This window comes from Equus caballus, chromosome X, assembly GCF_041296265.1.
Source record: "Equus caballus isolate H_3958 breed thoroughbred chromosome X, TB-T2T, whole genome shotgun sequence".
Lineage (NCBI taxonomy): Eukaryota > Metazoa > Chordata > Mammalia > Perissodactyla > Equidae > Equus > Equus caballus.
This window is the reverse complement of record NC_091715.1, coordinates 133,326,785-133,350,520: the sequence shown is the minus strand read 5'-3', so window position 1 is coordinate 133,350,520 and position 23,736 is coordinate 133,326,785. Positions and strand designations below refer to the sequence as shown.

The 23,736-nt window shown below is 38.4% G+C and overlaps 1 protein-coding gene across 9 annotated transcripts in view; it reads right to left on the bottom strand.

Moving 5' to 3' along the window:
• Positions 1-4,132: 4,132 nt before the first annotated feature.
• Positions 4,133-23,736, bottom strand: part of LOC106781387 (tigger transposable element-derived protein 1) — a 59,361-nt gene continuing 39,757 nt past the window's right edge. The window contains exons 4-7 of one of the 9 annotated variants that reach the window (XR_011435096.1): positions 14,705-16,666; positions 13,078-14,609; positions 6,707-7,989; positions 4,133-5,494 (exon numbers count right to left, since the gene is read on the bottom strand). Coding sequence is in view for 6 of the 9 variants with exons in the window: in XM_070258651.1 (XP_070114752.1) it covers positions 14,446-15,843 (1,398 nt within the window). In the remaining 3 variants the exon portion in view is untranslated. Of the gene's footprint in view, positions 5,495-6,706; positions 7,990-11,710; positions 16,667-22,479; positions 23,188-23,736 lie in introns of those variants that run through there. The other 8 variants (XR_011435095.1, XR_011435094.1, XM_070258655.1 and 5 more) reach the window with 8 other exon arrangements.

Sequence of the window (23,736 nt, the reverse complement as noted above, 5' to 3'; positions counted from 1 at the left end):
ACATCACACAAAGGAAAACAATAAACGAGAGTTTTCCAATAAGTGTGCCTTGGCACATTGGTGTCTTATGGATGGGCTGTATGTGTAATGTGATATTTATTCCTAAGGCTTTGGGGGCAGCCAGGCAGAGCCTGGGAAGCCAGTTGCCTCTGCCCTGAGCAATCTTGTCCATTTACCCCATGTGAAAAACGTAAGGAGGCACTGCTCTAGACACTTGTTAATATAAAGTTTTACATCCTAAATGAAATATCTACATAGCCAAACACCACTACCAAGTCAGTTTTATTCCAAGAATGCAAGAATAGCTCAACATTAGGAAATCTATTAGTGTAATTAACTACATTAATGGATTAATGAGAATAACCATATTATCATCTTGGCAGATGCCAGAAAAGGTATCTGATAACATTCTGTATCTGTTCCTTACAAAACTATAAGTTAATCAGGAATCAGGAATAGAAGGGCATTTCTATAACTTGAAAAAGGGTATCTATCAGAAACAATGGTGATCATCATATTTTAGAGAGAAACAATGAGGAATTTCTATTAAAGTCAAAATCAAGAGAAGGACACTTGCTCTTTTTTAATCTGTAAGTCTGCATTGTTCTGGAAGTCATAAGATCTTTACCAATGTGCTAAAAGAAAAAAAATTAGATACACACACTAAGAAGGAGAAAACAAACATTTCATTATTTACAACTGACATGATTGTGTACCTAGGAATTCAAGATAATTAACTGGAAAAAAACCCAGCGCTAAGAATGGAGTTTAACATGATGCTTGGATAGAAGATAAATGCAAAACTCTATATTGTAAAGATGTCAATTCTTGACACATTACTCAAAAGGTATGAGGCACTTCCAGGCATTTTTTTTTTAAAGAAGTTGACAAGTTCCTCTTTTTGAGGAAGACTGGTCCTGAGCTAATATCCACTGCCAATCCTCCTTTTTTTTTTTTTTTTTTTTTTTTTGCTGAGGAAGACTGGCCCTGAGTGAACATCTGTGCCTAAAATTCATCTAGAAAAAGAAAATATACAAGAATAGTCAAGTAAAGTCTGAAAAAAAGAATAATGAAGGGTGGGCAGCCCCATCAGATTTTAAAACATATTATAATACTACAGTGATTAAAGCAGTAAGGTACTAACTCAGTAACAGACCAAAATTGAACAGAAAAGAAACGTAAGCATATCCACATAGTTGAGGTTAAAAAGAGAATTCCAAATCAGTACAGATATAATTCAACACAAGAAAAACAAGCTACCTCTTCTGCAAAACTAAACGGAGGTCCCTACTTTCCACCATACACACATACATAAAATCAATCCCATATGGATTAAAGCACTAAGCAATAATAATACATAAAATATTAGAAGAAAATATAGAAGAATATTTTTTATAATCTTGGGATACTGAAGCCTACATAGGACTGAGACAAAACCAAAAAACTATAAAAGCAAGATGAAAATCTTTGCCTATTTACATAATCAAATCTTTATGTCACATACCACCATAAATAAACTTTAAAAAGACAAATGGCAGATACGTTCAATATATAGCAGACAAAAAACATATCAGCTCTAATATCCAGAAACCTCCTATAAGGAAATCAAATCAACAAGGAAAAAAGATAAGTGACTCAACAAAAACATAGGCAAAGGATATGAACAAGCAGTTTCCAACAGAAGAAATACAAATAGCTAATAAATATATTAAAAGGTGCTTAACTTTATTAATGATTAGGGAAAAATAACTTAAAGGAATGAGATTGGATTTTTCATCCAAAATGTTGACCAAAATTAAAAAGAATGATAGTGTCTGCCCTGCTGGGAGGACAATTTAGCTCAAGCCTTTTGATCTAGCAGTTATACTTCTAAGATACTAGCCTATAAAAATACTTCTAAACCTGCAAAAAATAGATGTAAAAGAATGCTTTTTATAGCATTTTCTGTAATAGTAAAAAACTGTGAACAACCAAAGATCTATTACATAGAAAGAGTTGAATAAATTATATAGTACACCCTACTATGGAATTCTACTAGCTGTTACAACAATGACTTTCTATTGAGGATGGGTGGGGGACCAAGTTCTACAATATGTATAGGATGATTTCCTTTTGTAAAACACACAAGAATGCATGCACCTAAATGGGAAAAGTACTTGGAAGATACAAAGCAAACAAATAATCATGGCTGTCTCTGGGCAGTGTGACTGGGAGAAGAATATTTTCATTTGTTACTTTATATATACTACTGCAGGGGTTTTTTTTTGGTTTTGGTTTTTTCGCTGAGGAAGATTGGCCCTGAGCTAACATCTGTTGCCAGTCTGCTTCTTTTTGCTGGAGGAAGGATTCTCGCTGAGCTAACATCTATGCCAATCTTCATCTATTTTTTGTGTGTGGGATGCTGCCACAGCATGGCTCGATGAGAAGTGTGTAGGTCTGTGCCCAGGATCCAAACCTGTGAATCCCAGGCCACTGAAGCAGAGTATGTGAACTTAACCACTACGTCACCAGGCCAGCTCTGCACTTCTTGCTTTTATTATAAGCATGTATTACTTTTTTAACAGAAAAAACTAACATAAGCTTACTTTATGACATTTGGGTGAAAAAAATATAAGAAAACACAAGAAAAGCAATATGAAATCTCACTACACAGAGGCAATTATTATTAACATATCAACCCTTCTTTTTAGTCCCTGTTATGCATTTTTAATATATTTGAGATCTTACTTGAAGTAAGAAGGCTTGTTTTGGGCCCATTTTTCAATCAATATGATGTTGTATTTTCCCTATAGAAAATTTAGAGAATAAAGAGCCACAAGAGAATAAAAAGTACATATATTCCCACCACCCAGACATTGCTGCTTAAAAGAATATGAAATTTGAGTACACAGAATTGGATTATAAGTAACCCATGCACACTGTCATAGACCATGCACACTGTCTCATTGGTCCATACATGACCCTTTGCAATTTTTATCCACTACTGTCTTCTTTTATTTAATTTTCATAATAATAACACAAATAGTCAATGATATGCTCTTAATTACATAATTAATACCCACTCACCCACCCACCCACTCAACCTGAGCACCAGAATACTGACAATAACTTCAGCCCACTTCTATGATTCTCTTTGATTCCAACCCCCTTTCTTCAGCTCCTATGACCGTTTTCCTGAAGTTTTGATTGATATTTATTTGTTTTTTAATAAAATATTTTCAATCCCAAATATATTTGTATGCCTAAATAATATAATGTTTAGTTTTACTTGTTTTTGAATAATATAAAAAGAATATTCTACCACATGTAGTCTTCTGGGGCTTATCTTAATTTGACATAATAGAAGTAAAATCTACCCATGTTATTATGTTTAGCTGTAGTGCCTTCATTTCATTGCTGTATAACATTCTATTGTGTAAATATGCCACAATTTATCCATTTTCATTTTGGGAGTTTTACTACTAATATTTTAGTATATATTCTTATAGCTATTTTTCTGAGGACAATTACATAGTTTCCTTTCTACAAAATTTGAATATTATATGTACTTTCATGTGACATGTTCTTCTCACTAATGAAATCTTGTGAACATATGTCCATTTCATAAAATATTCTTCTGTGGTGTAAACTTAAATAGCTGCATAGTATTCCACCATAAACTTACAATATAATTTTACTAAACTACCCCAGTTGTTGGACATCTGGATTGCTTAGATTTTTTGGTGCGATAAGCATTATGGTGTACATATGCTTTGGCTCAGCAACTCTCCTTTTAAGAATTTATCCTAAGTAGTATTTCAACAAATTTGCACACCATCATGTACAGGGCCACCGCAAAGGACGATGCAGTTTGTGTTTTGCACAACTTGCATAATGTATGTGCTCATCATAGCAGTTTTTATAACAGAAAAAAAAATTGGAAAGAGCTCAATGCCTACCAGTAGGAGATAAAGTAAATATGTAATGTATTAAAATTATACTATAGATGCACTGTCAATGACATGGGATGATACTTACAATTTATTGTTAAGTGGAAAAGATAGGTTAAATGGCAGTATGATTCCATTTTGTAAAAGAAAATAAGCATACCTATGAAGAGTATGGAAGAACATACACCAAAAACATTACAGCATTATCTGAGTATTGAGTTTATTTGAGATTTTAATTTTTTCACTTTGCATACTTATATTTTGAAGTATTTCAACAGTAAACTTGATTACATGTAAAATAAAAAGATAAATAAATAATGAATTTTTATGCACAATTGTTTAAATATTTTTCCTGAATATAAAATACTCTCACACTGTAAGAACTTTGGAAAAGAACATAAAGAAGTAAACAAAAATCACATATGATCTTACCCACCTAAAGGTAAGTAGTTCACAATCTCCAATGTATTTATTTCTAGTCATTTGTCTCTGATTAAATATATTTAAAATAATTGCAAACACACTTTATATAATCTTGTATGCTGATCTTTCACTTAACATTATATAATATGAACACACGATAAATATTTTAATGGCAGAATATTCCATCACATGGAAATAGCACATTTACTTAATCATGCCCTTAGAGTTAAATCCTTGAGGTTTTTCTGTTTTTCACTATACCAAATAACTATGTGAAGAACATCTTTGTGCATGAACTATCCACATTTTAGATAATTTCCTTGAGTAGATTCATTGAAGTGAAACACTGTCAGAGTACCAACATTTTTATAACCCTTGATATATATTGTGAAAACTGTACTTACTATATATTTATATTTTAAGGCAGCATAGAGTAGAAGAAAAAAATGAAGTCAAAATATGTGGATCCCATGACTATCTTTAGTACTTTCTGTTTAACCTCTGATTAGGTAAAATTGATATAAAAACATACGTCTTATCTAAGTCACAAGGTTATTGTACTAATCAAATGAGAAAATAGATCCTTCAGTCACCATAAATGTTACTTCCTCAGGAATTCTTTCCTTAACTTTCCAGATTCTCATAGCATCCTATACTTACTTTTCCTTCATAGCCTTACAACAACTGATAAATAATTGTTCAATTATTTGTACATTGTCTGTTTCCCCCAGATTATTTTAATCTCCATTAAAATATACCTGGCGCACAGTTGGCACTCAATAAATATTTGTTGAATGAATGAATGAATGAAGTGACAGTACTTTGTAAACTAAATAATTTGACATTTGGAAGGTATTTCTATTATTATTATTAATTCATATTACCATGTAGATGATTCTAAATCTTCAGAGATTCCTTGCCTAACCATAATTTCATTATGTAGCTGTAATGCTTGTCATGCCAGCCAGAGGCACGGGTAGCAATGTTGCTGGAAGCACCTGATAGAAGCTGAGACTTGGAGAACCAAGTAGTTCTCTAGGTCAGCATGCTGGGAGTTAAGGAGTTGTAGTTACCATTAGTCGGACACAAGGCAGTGGTCAGGAATCCAGGAAGTCAGTGATATTTGAAGAAGCAGGTGGATCCTGGAGGTCAGAAACAAACTAATGGTAAGTGGTCTAGATAATAAGGTGCAAACTAGAGAACGGTCAGTGATAAAGAATTAAAGTAGATAGGAGAGTTAAATTCCAAGCACCAGTACTCAAAGCGTGGAGCTATGAATATGATTCTAAAGCAAAGGGTACTTGAATTCAGTGCTCCCCTTTATTATTTCTGCCCAAACTGAAAATGGTGTCAGGAAGTGTTTGTGCCTAGTTCCACGTACATGAGCAAGGGAGTGATAGTAGCTAGTTGAAGAATAAGATCTGTGAATACAAATAGGTTCTGATAGTGACAGTATAAAGTGAGAACATTTGTACATAAGATCTCATAATAGTCTATTCATAAAATGGGAGCAATCAAGCTTTGGATCCCATAATTCTCATCTTGATCTTCAACAGCAGATGTTATAGCACAGTGGTTAGGACCATGGACTCTGGAAACAGGCTAGCTGGGTTCAAATCCCAGCTCAATCATTTATTTGTTGTGTCCTTTGGACAAGTGACTTCACCTCTGTGTGCCAGTTTCCTCATCTGTAAAACGGGGATGATAGTACCTACCTCAGTGGGTTGTTGTGAATATTAAATGAGTTGACGCATGTAAGGACCTTAGAACAGTGCCTGGACGTAGCAAATGCTATGTTAAGTGTCATTATTATTATTATTATTATTTAGTCACATAAGACCAAACAAAAATTGATGTTATAAAAAATGGAAAAATACACTGTATGTTTATGGATAATAAACTTTATCTAAAATAATAAAGTCTCTAAACAGAAATTTTTCTCATTAAAATAAGAATTTCACTTGCCCCTAAACATACTTGACTGTATGAAAACTATAAGTATTAGCAAAGTACCAAAATTTATCACAGCAATCCCATCTTTGTGTTTATTCTATACCAGATGTTTTATGAACGCTATCTCAAAAAGCTGTAAAGAATAACTACACATTTCCTAATAGCAAAAAAATACTATTAGGCTGCAGTACAGTTGATCCATAAGATGTGGTCTATAAGAAGGAATACTCTATTAAATTTTTTGAAGCTATTTCTACTAGAAGCAGGAATATTTGAGTTGGAAGACCTGTCTGTTTAAAGATCTGAACATGGATAGGCTCGGACCTGGGAAGACTAATTTTGAAAGAGTCTGGATCTGGGGAAAGGTCAGAAGACCTGGACTGTAGAACATATTAGAATACCTGGATATCGTAGACACTGGAAGATCTGAATGTTAGAAGACCGGTACACTGGAGACGTTGGAAGACGTGGGTATTGAGCCCGCTCTTGGAAGACTGGGTAGCTGTCGGAAGACATGGAGATGCTGGAAGACGCAGAGACGCTGGAAGACGTGGAGATGCTGGAAGACGAGCAGATGCTGGAAGCCCTGGAGATGCTGGAAGACCTGGAGGTGTAGGAAGACGTGGATTTTCTGGAAGACGTGGCTTAGCTAGAAGACGTGGATTTTCTGGAAGACGTGGCTTTGTTGGAAGACATGGATTTTCAGGAAGACGTAATTTTGTTGGAAGACCTGGGTAGGCTGGAAGACATGAATTTGATGGAAGACACAGCTTTGTTGGAAGACAAGGGTTTGCTGGAAGACATAGATTTCCTGGAAGACATGGATTTTCTGGAAGCCATGAATTTTCTGGAAGACATGAATTTTCTGGAAGACTTGGATAGGCTGGAAGACCTGGAGGTCGTTGGAAGACATGGATTTCCTGGAAGACATGGGTTTTCTGGAAGACGTGGATTTTCAGGAAGACCCAAATTGTCTGGAAGACCTGGGTTGTTTGGAAGACGTAGATTTGCTGGAAGACCTGGAGGTTACTGGAAGACATGGATTTTCTGGAAGACATACATTTGCTGGAAGACTTGGATTTAGTGGAAGACACGAATTTTCTGGAAGACGTGGCATTATTGGAAGACCTGGACTTAGTGGAAGACATAGATTTTCTCTGGAAGACGTGGATTGGCTGGAAGACTGGATTTGGTGGAAGATCTGGATTTGGTGGAAGACGTAGATGTTCCTGGAAGACACAGACTGAGTGGAAGACCTGGATTTCTTTCTGGAAGACATAAATTAGCTGGAAGACCTGGATTGACTGGAAGACTTGGATTTGGCGGAAGACAGATTTTTCTGGAAGACGTGGATTAGCCGGAAGACCTTGAAATTGTTGGAAGACGTGGATTGTCTGGAAGACCTTGAAACCATTGGAAGACATGGATTTTTCTGGAAGACATGGATTTTCCTGGAAGATATGGATTTTGTGGAAGACCCGTAATTGCTGGAAGACTGGATTTACTGGAAGCCATGGATTGTCTGGAAGACGTGAATTGTCTGGAAGACGTAGATCTTCTGGAAGACTGGGATTAGCTGGAAGACCTTGATGTTGTTGGAAGGCTTGAAATTAGTTGGAAGACTTGGAGTTTCTGGAAGACCTGGTGTTGTAGGAAGACCTTGACACTGGCACCAGTCGAAACCCTGGACATTGGAGACATTGGAAGCACAGGATGTTGGAGACATTGGAAGCCTTGAATTTTGATGACATTGGTTATTCTGGACATTGGAGACATTGGAGGCCCTGAATGTTAGAATTCATGGATATTGGAAGCCATAGATACTGGAAACACTGAACACTAAAGACATTGCAAGTCCTGTAACTTGGAATCCCTAAACATTGGAAGATATGGACAATAGAAGATCTAGGTATTTAGAAATCCTAAAATCAGATGCCTTGGATATTGGGAGACATTAGAAAACCTGGATATTGACATATTCATGTTAAAATGCATAGAATTTGGAAGATGTAATTTTCATGATGCTGAAAGTCAAGGCTGTTGGCAGCCCCGGACTTTAGACCTGGACACTAAGAGATCAGGACATTAAGAGACCTAGTCATTCAGACATTGGGGATGTTAGAACACCTGAATGTTGAAAGACCAGGTTCTTAAAGATATTGACTTGGACATTGGAGGAACTGGTGATAAGAAGACATTGTAAAATCAGGCTTTAGGAGACACTAAAAGTTGTAGGAACCGAATGATGTAAGTGCTAGAAGATATTGGAGCTAGACTTAGACATAATGAAACACATAGACTCTAGAAGACCTATATATAGGAGACATTGGAGGATTGGGAACATAGAATAATTAGAAGTTAGAACTCTGAACCCTGAAAGACAAGACCTACAACTTAAAAAATGATTATTGAAGATATTAGAAGAGCTAAACTTTTAATGACCCCAATATTGAGGAGATTAGAAAACACTGGCATTGGAGATGCTATAGGCCAGAGAGTGGAAGCCATGGATGTTGTAATATTTAGAAGATCTGGCAACTGGAGGTATTGGACGCTATGGAGCTCAGAATACCTGATGTTAGAGACAGTAAAGAACTGAAAAGCCTAATCTTGGAACTATTGGAAGGTTGTGTTGAAAGATATTGGCAATGTTGAAAGACTTTCATATTACGACATGATATGACATTAAAAGACATATCATAAGGCTACTCTACAGCGTCTCTTTCGCTAAGAAGCAAAACACAGGGAAAGGACATCTTAGGAAGATAACAAAGAGGAAGCAGGGAAATTCAAGTAAAAGCAAGAAGTTTGAATGGGTTGGAACTTATCTTCGTAGTCTTAATGAACTGGCCTTTGGGGTCTGTATTGGTTGACAGGATGGGAATGAGGAATTATCAAAGAATAAGCAATATAAAAAGCTAGGGGAACTACTTGGCTTTAGATCAGAGGTCAGCAAAGGTTTTCTGTAAAGAATCAGACAGTAAATATTTAAGATTTTGCCGGCCATACAGTTTCTGTGACAACTACTCAACTCTGCCATTGACAATACTGCCACAGACAATACGTAAATGAGTGGGCATGGCCGTGTTGCAATAAAACTTTATTTTTTAAAAAAATAGTTGGGCTAGATTTAGCCCAAGGGCCTTATATTGCCAGGCCCAGCTCTACATGCCAAATCTGGGGTATGGTAAACTTAAGTACATTCCAGGCTAGCATTCATATGCAAGAGAATGGATAGAACAATTTGAAGCCCAGTGGCAAATAAAGATATTATGTATGTGATGATACAGGAGTTGAGGATGATAAGAACCTAAGAATGGAGTTTATATCTCTACTTAATTGTTTCAGGGGCCCAAAGAAGAAGATCTGTATTCAGAGCAAAAATTAAGGGGACAGTATTCAGGGCCCCAGCCAAGGGGGCTAGAGTTCAGTGAGAATGCCCTAATTTAGTAGGCTGGAAGCTTAAGAATAAAATTAAAGAAGAAACTCACCCTTACAGACTGAGGTTTTCCTGCCAGGACTAAGCACCACTCAACCAAAGAGAGAGAGAATCCCCAGCCCAGGACAGACAAGAAGTCAATGGCAAAACCCTCACTCTAAGTCCCATGTTCTTATCATTATGGCAGTCATCATACCAGTGCTAACTAATCAAGAGCTAATTCTAGGTGTCTGCAATGATGGAGCAGAACAGGAAGGAAACTATCGTTTGGTGGGCTCATCTCAGGGACTCTGGCTTCAGGTAATAAGTCTAATTTCTGATCTTACCCACCAGAGCTTAAGTGACAAGCTTAAGAGATCAAGGTCGAGCTGTAAGCTGAAGGTCCTTAGTACTTAGTCACATAGGGCTGAGGAAGACAAGGACTATCACATACACTGCATGAAGGAGAACATGCAGACAAAGCTGATTGAGCTACACTGGGCCTGGGCCATGATTTAAAGGTTAAGTAGTGGAAAATATAGACAATGGGCAGTCACTAAAGAGTTTTGAATAAGGAACTACCAGAATCAGAATTGTGCACAAGGAATGTTAGTCAAGCAGCAAGGTCCTAAATACCAAAGACTACTAGATATATATACTAGAACACCAAAGACTCCAGGTGAAAACACTTAAGGGGTTGGGATGTGAGTTATGAGGCCACTACAATCATTCAGGTTAAGTGGTAGTAGGGGCTTGAATTAAGGAAGTGGCAGTTTGTTGCTCAGCAGACACAGCATTAGACTTATGATGAATACTCAGCATTCTGAATACCACTGCTTTAAACTTCTTGAATGCCATCACAGAATACATCAAATACAAAGAAGATCAGAAGCTAGCTATGAGGAACTGTCCTCACTTAGTAAGATTACTTAGACATCCAATACTCTCAAAGGCAGCTGAGCTGATAACTTGGTGGGTTAAGCAAAGTAGGTCCTATATAGCTTTATCTTTAGCTCCTATTAACACAGAGTGACTTAATTATCTTAAAAGTGGAACCACGTGGATGGATTATTTTCTAGAGAATAGGAATACATCCATGTGAAAAAAATCATTACATCTAATCATTATATAAATAAATATGCAAAGATAACCAGACTATAAATATAGCATATAGAATCACTGCAGGTCAAGGAGTAACATAGGGACATAGGAATTATTGTTTTAGGTATCTCTCACAAGCAAAGAAAAATATTAAAAAGCAATTTTATTCCTTCTCTCTTCTTAAAACCATCATGCATACCTTATTTCGAGGGAAATTAGGTAAAATATCAAAATATTAAAATTTTGCAAAGACAGGAGTAAACTATCATATTCTAGTTCTATAATGCTTATTCATGTTATAATAATAATAATAGCAACAATTTATTGAGCGCTTACTATGTGCCAGGCACTGTACTAAGCATTTCATATAATCTCATAGCAATCCTATAGTGCAGGTATTTTTGACCCCGTTTTACAGATCAGAAACCCAAGTCCAAAATGGCTAAAAACATGCCCACAGTCATATAGCTGGCAATTGGCAGGGACTGGATTGAAAACCGGTCCTCGTGCTGACTTCGCACACCCCAATAGCCCAAGGGTTATCCTGCCAGGACTAAGCACCACACACCCAAGGAGAGGCAGTCCCAAGCCCAGGGCAGATGAGAAACCAGTGACGAAGCCTTCATTCTAAGTCTCATCTTCTCATTATGGTACTCATCATACTACTGCCAATTAATCAAGAGCCAACTCTAGGTTTTTGCAATGATGGGTTAGCTATAGCTTCGGCTTTGTGTAGTAATGCAAGAGAGATGAAGTGCAGTATCTCAAGCATACTAGATTCATATTTAATTTCTCAATATTTGTTATCCATGTTAATGAAAGTACTATTTAGCCTTTCATTTATTTTCTATTTGATTTCATGGTTCCCAGGAACATATACACTCTGTTCATAGCACATCATATTTATTTCCAAATTCTTAGATAAACAACCATAACACACCACCATTGAAAGATAATACTATGTAAAGTTCAAAGATCAATGTATTTCACAGCACAAACATGGTTCACACACTCTTTTAGACTATACATGCTGTAGAAGCCCTTTATTAGCATTCAGGTGGTGGCAGCTATGTAATCCAAATGTGTAGTTTAAAAGAGCCTTCTCTGCATTTTGAACTTAAAAGGTTTTAAACAAATAAAAGGCTCTTTTTAAATGTAATGCCAGTTTTCTAATATTTTCTACAAATTTCAGCAACCTGGGCTGCCCTTTCTCCTCACCCTCTTTTTCTTTTTGCCAGTGATTAAATACATCTGTAAAGAAGGAAATTTCCATGCACTTCATAATAACGAACACAAGAATTTACCTGAACCATTTGACAACAGAAAGATTCTTTCCCCTCAAACTGCATAAAATATAGTAAATTTCAAGATTTTCAATTTTGGGGACTATTCTTAACTTAAAAAAGAAAAAAGAAACACCCATTTACATGGCAGTGTTGTCATTAACTTCTATTTCTACCACTTAGCCTATACCAACTTTCACGTCCTCCTATAAGTTCTGCTGACTTGTTAAACTCAACCATATTAAAATGTTCTATCTTTTACCTTCATCAATGATACTTCTTAGATTATTTTAACTGGATATTGCCTTAAACAAGAATTAGATTTATACCAATATTTTATTTCAAATGGCTTAGGCATTCCTATGAAAACTAAAATCATACACTAGACAGTTTCCCATTGTACTATTTAATAGTAATAGTTCCTGGTTGATGCTATTCAATTTAAACTTTGATTTCTCTAATCCTGCTCAAATTAAGAGAGAAAATTGCCAAGGCATTAACCTTAATGAATGGTTAAATTATCAGGAAGGCACTTTCTTTAAAGGCATATGGAACCACTGATTATACTCGTCAAACAATCATTGACTTAAAAATATTTACCTCTAGACATGATTAAATATATGCCAATTATCCATGGAACCTTGTAAGAGTAACCATACAGAGTCCTCTGGTTTGGTTTATGGAAACAACAGATACAAAATGTTAAAATGTTTTACAACATTGATGCGTTATTATTTTCCCCAAACCCTCTAACTCAGAAGAAAAACAGCAGTTATCACATCAAAAGAAACTCACAGAAGGTATGCTTGATTTTTCTTTTCAGGAAGCTGGTGCTGTTTGTTTCCCTTTTTTTCTATGGCATCTATGCCTAACTCTCTTTTCTGGGAGGGACTAAAACGTGGTAAAAGCCTGAACCACAAACATAATTTTTAAAATAACAAGAACACAATAGAGTAATACTACTACTCACCTTGGAGGTACTCTCCAAATCAACCAATGAGATTGATGCCCCTTTCTCTCAAGATAACAATATCAGAGATAAAAGCAGCTTAGAGACCAAGTGGTCCTATCCTCTCATTTGACAGATAAGGAAAGAGTAGGGTGATTTGAATAAGACCATCCATTGAACTAGTGGCAGAACAGAAACTTGGAATCAAGGTTTCCTAGTTCCTGGGCCCACTGCCGTTTGTATTATATTTTCTATTATAATTCTGTTATAGACTTGGAACAGTGGTTTACAACCAAGGTTGTATGAAAATGACTTGGCAAGCTTTCACAATATACAGATGCTGGCCCATCCCTGGTTCAACATGTCTAGGGGCAGGTCCCAGAAATCTCCATTTCAAGACTCTCCAGCACGATTTTGATGTGCAGTCGGTGTTGAAAATCACTGTGGCTTAGATCAAGAACGTGATCTCCTCTGGCACCATGGCGAGGCACTAGATCCACAGCACCCTATAGTGGATTTTCCGCTTTCATCTGCCTCTTTTAAATTTGCCAAGGAATGTCTATCATCTCAAGTGTAACTATGCAAGCAAGGCCTTTTAACGTTTGTATTATTTTTTCCTTTTCTCTGATCACTTCAAACTCAGATATAGGTTGCCTATCATTCAGACCTCCAGGCTTGGGGCAAAATTACTGGATTTCCACCACCTTTATGGAAGAGGAAGTATCAGTATCCCTTTTCTGGAGGATAGTCAACTGTTCATCACTGGGAAGAAGAGAGATGAGAACAAAGATCTATGGAAATGAACTCTAGCAGCTTCTCCTTGATTAGGTACCAAAGTAAATCCAGGAATCCATTGTAAATGTACTGCCTTTCAGAATCAACCAATAGCTGCATTATACAATTGCTGCAAAACAAATTAACTGATACCAAACTAGTTAAAAGGAGAGGGGTTAGATCCTTTCTGTTGAGATAGCAAATTAGGCTTAACAAGATTTAAAGTAAAGTTCAGGATCAAGAATACAAAATCAAACTGTCCAACCAAGTAGAGCTGCCCCTCCCTAGGCACTAGAGTTGAGTTCCTGAAACCCTCATTGTAGGGGAATTTGTGTTGGAGGAATTTGTTAGCTTTGGGGGAAAACTGGAGCAGGGAAGGGACTATTGTGAAAGCCCAGACAACTGGTTTGTTCACTGAAATAAAACACTAAGCAATGTGAATCTTGATGGCATTTTACTAGCATTACATTAGCAATAGTGATTACTGGGCAATTGATTTCTCTTTCTCTCTGATCTCAAGGTGAGGACAATCATGCATCAATGAAAATGTCGGTCATCACTACAGTGATAGAGAAAGAATTGAGAAAGTTGGATTTTGTCTGGAGACAAGTAAGGTCAGTCTTCTGCTCCACTTTCATCCTCCAGCATATGGATCACCACATCATCAGAGCTGTCGAACTCTGAATCCCAAGGTTCAACTATCTGTATGCAGCCTTTCTGCCTGCTTGTGCGAAATGGGTTTGAACGACACACGGCCCGATGGTCCAGCCTCTTTTCCCCTGTTGAAGCAAGCAGAGAGAAAAGACTTATTGGCCTTGTTTGAAGGATTCTTCTTACTGCTTTATAGAGTTGGAGGTAATCATTTAAGCCTTGCCTGAAGGTCAATAAATATTCCACCAAAGGATCTCTTTCCTCTGAATCATCACGGCAATTTGATTTGCAGAGTGAGTGCTTCAACATTCTTCGAGTTCTGGATGTTAACCTCTGCTGACCTCTTTTATCAACTTTTGCTGTGATCACATCTCTGAAGTATTTCTCAACTATCTGCTGAGGGTGAGAATCTAACAGTTCAGCAATGTCATTTAATTTAATGTCTTCAAATCCTCCACCACTCAAACATTTTGCGAATGCTACAACATTTTCAATTTCTTCTACTACTGGAAGGAAACTTCTAGAATTAGTTACAACCTCATTCCAAAGTTTCTGCCAGCCTCCATTAAGGGTTGATTGTTTTATTTCTCTCACTGATTCTTCTACTATCGTTAAAGTGTTACAAATGGAGAAATTTTGCCAAGCTACTTTCACCATAATTTCTGGTGTCTCCTTCATAAAATCTGCAAGGTAGTCAAAAATACTCCGAGTATAGTACATCATGAACATTTTTGGCACTCTCAGATGCATGAGTTGAAGGAGAGGATTTGTACTGGGGGGAATGGAGATGACCTTAACACAAGGATTGGCGTTTACTATCACACTTTTGTCAGTGAGAGTAGTATTCAGAATCTGCAACACTTTGAATTGAAGATTTTTTTGGTTTAAATATTGTTTAACCTCAGAAATAAAACACTTTAAAAACCAGTCCAAAAAGTGTTTCTCAGTGATCCATATTTTATGGTTTCCCTTCATATAAACAGAAAAGTGTTTCTGGCATTCTCTTTTCAGAGGGCAAGAATTTTGGAATCTGTGAAGCAACATAGATTTAATCAGAAAGTCACCAGAAACATTGGAACAAAGTAGAATTTTGAGCTTGTCTTTTCCAGGCTTGAAGCCTCTGGTCTTTTTCTCATCCTTTGCAATAGATGTGCAAGTAGGCATGTGCTTCCAGAACAGGACTGTTTCATCAGCCTTAAAGACCTCTTCAGGCAGGTGGCCATTTCCCTCCATCAGTTTCTTCAGGTATTCAGGATACTCTGCAGCAGCTTCACAATCTGCTTCCTCTGCCAGCCACTCCTTTTCATACAGACCACAGCACTTTTGAAACCTATCCAACCACCTATTACTTGCAATGAACATTATAACTTTTCATCCAGATTGAAATTTAAACTTGCATTTTTGTGATGCTCGCTGGTGGATTATACATACAGAGAGAGGCTATTCAGCCTTCTCTGTTTTAGAAGCCACACATGCAAATGTTTTTCCATTTTCTCTATTTGGCATTTCAAGTTATGTATGATTTTCTCAGTGATTCTGGTGTGCCCCTTGATGCACTGGCCCTAATAGCTCTCTCATTTTTCTCTACTCTATGAATTGTAGATTCATTAAAACCAAAAAAACACCCTACAGAGGTCTTGGTTTCACCATTATCAAGCATTTCAAGAACTCTCATTTTGTTTGCTATAGACAACACCTTTCTTGTCCTCTTCACTCTTCTTGCAATTCTATCATTCCACCTTCTTGCTTTTTTGCTTGGATGCCATTCTTACCCAAACTTACACAAATTTGCAATTATTGACATTTTTATATCACTGAGCGAGCGGTACACAACACTAATTTGTAATATATAAGAAGCAAATGACAACATCCACATGACAAATAAAAAGGGCAAAACACTGTTTGTATGATTATATATGTGTGTGATCGATGGCTGCAGAGGGAACAACAGGCAGAAGAATAAGAGTAGAAGCAAGCAACCCAAATGTCGGTCTTGTCACATGAGATAGTCAGCAAGACAACACGATGGTGACTTGAACTTGCATATTGTTCCAAAACTCTCAAAGGTGCAGACTAGGTAAACTCAAATTTTGTATGAGAATGACTTGCAGTTGTGAAGGGATCATGGAAGTCAGGAGTCAAGGTCAGGCTACCAGGATGAGGCGAGAAGCATAATTATCACCATCTAGGAGAAAGCAGACAAAAAAAATCGGTAATGAAGTCAGGAACGGAGGCAGTCTGCATTAAGTAGTGAGGAGAGCAGAAATTTGGAATAATTGTAATATACGCCAGATTGACTTACAAAGGCTGTACCAATTTGCATGCTCACTGACAGTGGATGAGAGTTCTTCCCCCCATATGTTCTCCAACACAAAATATTATCAACCTTCGTAATTTGTGCCAAGCAGAAGGTGAATAACAAGGTATCTCATTTTAGTTTTAATTTTCAATTCTTTAATCATCTTTCCACATGGTAAGCTGTTTTTATTTCTTCATCTTTTCATCTTTAAACTGTCTGTTCATATCCTCTGCACCCTTTTAAATTTTTTCCTTAATGATTTGTAGGCACTATTAGCATATTAGGGAACTCTTATTTTTCATTCTATTTTGAAAACATTTTCTCCAAGCCTATCATTCACTTCTTAATTTTATTTACTTTGTCTTTTGCCATAAAGATGTTTAAAATATTTATGTAGTCAAATGTTTCATGCCTTTCTTTGAAATGCCTTCCCCTCCCTAAGATGATAAAAATACATTGACATATTTTCTTTCAGAATTTTTATAGTTCTGTAGCATTCTTTCAAGGTATTGAGGAAAAGATAAACTACTCAACAAATGGTGTTGGAATAATTGACTATCCATCTACAAGAGTGTCTGCAGACCTCTCACAATGTATTTCCCATCTGTGCTAGAGCCACAGGGGTTCTGGTAGAGTTAGAGCCACCTGACGACCAAGTTGAGGGCTCAGGTTGAGTCCAGTTGATCACTCAATTTCTCCAGAGGTCAATATAGCTTGGGGAAAGGAGTGTCCAAATGAATAAATAATTACTATACATTTGCTGGCCTAAGTTCTGTTCTGCTGCCAATCTATACTCCTGACTTATATCAACTGAGTGACAGTACCAAGTTCTTAGATCTCTGATCTTCTCATAATGGCTTCACTAATAATTAATAAATAGTGACTCAGTTTTGGCACAACAGGAGAAATTTGAATATGAGTTGGCTTTTAGATGAGATTAGGTGATTACTATTGATTCTATTAGGTATAATAATGGAACTATGGTAATATAGGCAAATATTCACTTTTTGAGGGGAGAACCGAAGAAAATACATGTTACATAATCAGTAATTTATCTGAGGGAAAAAGGTTAACAGTTGTTAAATCCAGGTGGCTGGTAGGTGGGCCTTTATTGCACTATTCTTTCTACTTCTCTGTAGGTTTGAACATTCTCATAATAAAATGTGTGTATGTGTGCACATGTGTGTATGAAGTAATCTCATGTTTCACAGCTACATTTTAGGCACTATCACATATGTGTCAGTAGCTTTTTGGCTTACATACAAGATGAAGAGTTACAACTAAAGAACAACTGATCATTGGAGGGAAATCACTTTAAAAGAAATATTTTCCCCACTTTTAAGTCAATACATTAAATACTAAGGCATTAAGAAGCCTGAACCCTGATATCAATTTAAAGGTAAGAGATTCAATTTCCAAGTGTTCCTTTTTCTCTACCAAATCTGAACAGAAGATTTATAGCAATTTTACCTAAAACGAGATTATTTGAACCTAGGGACAGTTCAACTTCATAATACTAATAGCACCGTTTTCTATACCACACAAGAGATGGAGATTTATGAAAGGAAATAAGGAACAAGCAAGAGCATAAAAACGGATAACCCTGGGTAGGGAGAATGACTACTATATGTTTAAGTAAATCACTGGGTGAAACTTCATTCAACCAACATTCAAATGATAGTATATACTTCTACCCATAAAATTCATTTTGGGTCAGTTTCACCCTGTGTTCTCTGATCTTGCTAAGGATATGTCCCTTGTGTAAGATGCTTGAGCCAAGTTAATATGAGGAATAAAGCCTCTGAAAGAAACTTCCTGTGTGACCTTTCAGTTCTGCAAACTATATAAAGACCTGAAGCTGTTAGAGCACTAAGAAATACTAGTATAATCAAGTGAATCTCTCCTCAAGGTATTTTTCCAAAGTATATTTATCTACAGGCTTGAGAGTGTAACATCGTTCTTCTAGTGCTTGTGGGTCCAAGAATGCCTGGCATCCTCTGTAAGGAGAAATAAAGCCTAGCTGATTGAGCTTGGTAGTCCTGGTGGAGTTCACACTGCTCAGGTGCCCAAAAGGCAGGAGGATCTCAGGATGTTTGTTCTGTCAGCATTTCGATGGAGAAGAACAAGAAATTTTTAAAAATGCAACACCCTGTGAGGATTTGTACAGACAAACAAGATTGAGCTCATTGCAGCTTCTGCTATGAGAGGACATTTGGTCTTAAGAGGTTTGCTGCTGTGCAGGCTGTGCAGAGCTATCATCTTCCCCCTTCAAAAATCTCAAAACACACGCACTCATGTGGTGAGCTCAAAGAGTACAGACCATCAGAATCATTTAATGTTTTAAAGTACAATAACCGTAAATGGTAAGCAATGGTGAGGTTTCCGTGAGAAATCTTATTTTTTCAAAATTTATAAACTACCCACAACACATTTACTAATAAGATAAACAAAGATGTCATTCAACTGACCTTTGAGAGCAAAGAGCAATAATAGAGCATCTCAAAAGTAAATCTTCATGATCAAAGATTTCAGACATTTATTCATTCTCCTCAATCAACGCATGCTGACAAAGAGCTTACCATGTACGAGGCCATGTGATATGAGGAATAAAGAAACGAACTAAGAAAAAACCTTGATCTCAAGAAACTTAGTCTTCAAGGAAGATAAATATCACACAATATAAGATAGAAAGCCACATATTCCATAAGAGTCGCAAACGTGTTATGGGGGCCTAATCTGCCCCTCTGTCCATCCCTACTTTATCTACTCTGACTGCTTCAGGCCCTTCTCATTCCTGATCTGAAGAATGTGCTAAGTCATCTGCCTACCACTCTGCCTCCAGAGCAACCTTTCTAATATTGGGGTCTAATCCCTTACTTCCTCTGATCTCAATCACTCCCGTGAGACCCCATGGCTTACTGAATAAAGTCCAACTTCCTTCTGTATGAAGGCACCTGCCTATTTCCCCAGTCTTATCCTTAAATACCTCTTCTTTTCCTCCTCTGTAATCTACATGTCGGCCAGGTAAGGAGCTATTTCAAACATCCAGATTCCTTAACCTTCAACACTAGTTCAAGTACCACCTCTTCCAGGAAGCTTTTCTTGCTCCCTCTGGCTGGCTTCGAAGCACGAGCTGGCTCTGAAGCACTGATCCGAGCTCTCAGAGTCTCCCTCCCATTCTTACTCTGATTACAGCATTTATGATATTTCACTGCAGTGCCATCTGTTTCCCTGTGTTTTAAGCATTTATGATAGCCTTGACGGTATCTGGAACAAAATAGGTCCTCATTTTATTGCACAAATGCTTATGGTAAAGAGAGTAAGAAGGGCATGCAAGACTCACAAAAGGGTCAGCATTTGAATCGGACCATGAAGAACGGGTAGGATTTGCAGTGTGTGAGAAGGAGGAGAGCAAGTAGGGGGTGAGAGGTGGCAAAGGCCAAGGCAGGACAATCCTGGGTAATGGGGAGATTCGATTAGATGAGGCTGAAACACAGCGTGGCTGAAGAGGAGAGTAAAAAACAAGATTGGAAAAGTCTTTTGAGGTAAATCACGGAGGTCCTCAGATGCCAGATTTCTTTGGTGAGAGGGAGTTACGTTTAACCGTCTTAATATTAATGAAAGGGTTTATGTTTGCAATGAATAAAAAAGCAGACGTTTAGGATAAATCAGACCTATTCTTCCTTGTTACTAGGTCTCGGCATATACATTCCTAGGAGAAAAGTCCTAACTACTTGTGTCCTAAATAATTTAGGGATATCATGCTGATGTTTATTATCACATTGCTATTTGTTCTTGCTATTTTAATCTTTGACAACAAAAACAGTTATGAAACATCTTCACTTTCCTTCTATGGTTCGATGGGTCATTAATTAACTAAACATCCATAAGTTCTTAATAATAATCTATTTTTCATATTAAAATTTCATGGAAAATCTTGCATATTTCTTACTGGATCCGAGTATTTTTTAAAGCTCTGAAAATTCTCCCCCAAAAGAAGTCAAAATGGATTCTATGTAGCAACAGTGCCCTCCGCTGGCTACAGCGTGGAACAGCTAAACCCGGGCCGAGAAGGAACGCAAAAGCCAAGGCGGTCCGTGGTGAGTCAGGCCTGACAAGGCCCGCAATGTCCACGCTTCCTCAATTTCTTCCCTTTTCATGTTAAGCAGAATGTTGATTCACTAGCTCCTCAAGGTAAGCAAACTCGTCTTAGCAGGTCAGGAATTGGTCAAGTGCTCGGACAAATTCCCTTTTTCCCCTCATCTTTTAGGGGGGCTGGCCACACCCAAAGCTTCTAAAGATTTTTTTCCTTTAAGAAAAGGCACATAAATTTGAACAATAGTTTCCTGATCTCCTCCTCCATTTGCTCTTCCTCTTTACCTCATTTTCACTGGCCTGTGTAAGAGAAAAAGAAGCACTTTAAGAAATCCTGCAATCACAGACCTAGTGGCTTGCCATGTCCCAACCTGAAATATAACCGTGCTATCTCTTAAGCCTGGGCTAGATGTGACATTGGTCCCCTCCCTTAACCATAAGGGCCGCAAACAATACACGATCAGCATAAAATAGTTTCAGGGGATAATGACAATTGAAAGCCATTAGCCAGTGCCCAGCATAGTGTCTGGTCACCTGCTGGCAGAGTTAAATGGGGTATGATAGAGGGAAATGCGCTGTAAATTATGGGGTGTGAGCCTCATTACAAGGTGCTTGTATCATTGCAAATTCGGACTGAACTGCAATACCAAGAAACGCTCAGAGCAGGCTAGAGAGGAACAAGGTGTCCCTAAGCACAGAGACATCTTTTTTCCTGCAAAATCATTTCAAAAGCCCTTCTCTGCTACTTGTGGTTCCTTTAAAACTTTTATATTCAATCCAATTCTGAATGGGTTCCTAAACCCTAATTAAGGGGCCACAGCTTCCTCCGGTGCCTTACTTCTGCGGGGTTTTTGTGGTTCCAATGCTGAGCTTTGCAACCTGGAGCGCTTGCATAAGCTCTCACCTTCGGTCTCCTCCAAACTCCATACAGCCTGCACGGCCTAGGTTATCAAGCACCGGGCTGCGCTCCTTGAGGCACAAGATGGGGAAGCAGCAGTCCCTCCTCCCTTCGGCACAGGCAGGGAGGCATATACACAATGAAGAGCAAATAACAGATACTACAGAGGTCCAGGACTTGGGACCATGGAGAGAGGAAGGAATCACTACAGAGATGATTTGCAAAGCCTGGGATTAGGGTGAGGTGAGCGTGGCCAAGTCGCGCAAAATCAGGGTCGGATCACGTCTTTATTTAAAATATTCATATTTTGTCTATCACGGAACTTTTTGCATTAACTTTGAATTTTAAAGATATTACATTACAATTTTTATTTTAATTACTGAATGTCTTGGTGCCCCCTTAAATTGTGCGCCCTTGGCTACTGCCTCCCTCGATTTGCCCTTATCCCGTCTCTGGGGATTTGAATGAGGGCAGTAAGTGATGGATATGATTTTGCATCTAGAAAAGGGGTAAAAGGCAGCCCGGAGATGGCGCCTAGGAGCCGAAGCATGGGCGGCTGCAGGATTGGGAGGAAGAGGCCGAAGAGGTGCTCGGGGCTGGCTGGCTGGCTGGCTGGGAGGCGACGATGCTCCGCTCCGGTAATTTGCGCAGCCCCGGAGGGGAGTCAGCTCGGTTAAAGCGGAATACGGAAAGGACATCTGCTTACCTGGTTCTGACTGCTCCCGACCCGCAATCTCTTCTGACCGCCAAGGCAGGATCTGCTCCTCTCTGGGGACAATGCATCTCGTCTTTGCAGCGCGCCCACTCTGAAGCGGTGCCTCTCAGGGCAGCCTTTATCAACCGGCTGCTCTTGGAAAAGACCTGCCCCCACAAGGGCCTCTCCAGCGTCCGCCCGCCACACCCGTTGCTAGCGGAGGTCCACTCCCTCCGCGCAGGGCGGGCTGGACCGTCCCCCGCAGGGATGGGAGGACTGTGTGCTGTCACTTCCCACCTGGTCACTGTGTATCAGGACACTTAGTCAGTTACACCGCTCAACAACCTCCCCACTGCGCCCCCGCCCCACTCCATCCCAGCAGCGGCAGCCGAGAGGCACTCTCCATTAACTATCTCAGGGCCAAAGAGTTAAGAGACTTCGCAAGCGTCTGTTTGTTATTCCATAGCGGTAACAGTCGCTGATCGGCCTGATGGCTTGGGCAGGCGGAAAATCTTAAAGCTGGAAGGAACCTTAGATTTGGGTGGGATTTAGCATTCGATGTCTTTCGTGAAAACTCACCAAGAAAATTAAATATGCATTAACATTTAGTACCAGTAGTGCATCCTAACAAGTACACACACAAAGAAATCCCGCCAAAGCACACTCCACCAATCGCTGCCTGTGCACACTTGAAGTCTCCATTACAAGGCATGAAAAAGTGCTCGGAGAAGGGTGGGCTTTCTGGTGGGAACTGGCCTGAGGTAAGCCCAGCCCCTGAGAACACCAGCCTTAGGGGAGTGGATTTGTTGTTCTCACCCAACCCCTTTGTAAGACCTCAAATTTCGCCGAACTTCTTTGCAAATGCCTGTCCACAGGTTACTTTGGGTTCGTTACAAAGCAATTAAAACGGCTTGTCCAAGTGCTCAGAATGCTAAACAAAATCCCGAAAAGTGGATGCGAAACGTGGCTGTTTATTGCCACACGGTTATTTGAATGTGTTAAAGTGCACTGAAAGCAACCAGCGGAGTGGAGACATATTTCCGCCAAGTCTCTAAAGACATAGCTGGCTTCAGGAGTCCTGTCTTCAGATCTTTGGTTATTTTTACGGCCTTGGTAAATGAGTAATGGGCAAAGTTCCTAAGTACAAGAACCAATGCCAAATTTAGCAAATAAAAACACAGGTCACAGGGTTAAAATTGAATCTCAGATAAACAACAAATAATTTTTTAGTAGAAGTATGTTCTATGCAATATATGGGACACACTTATA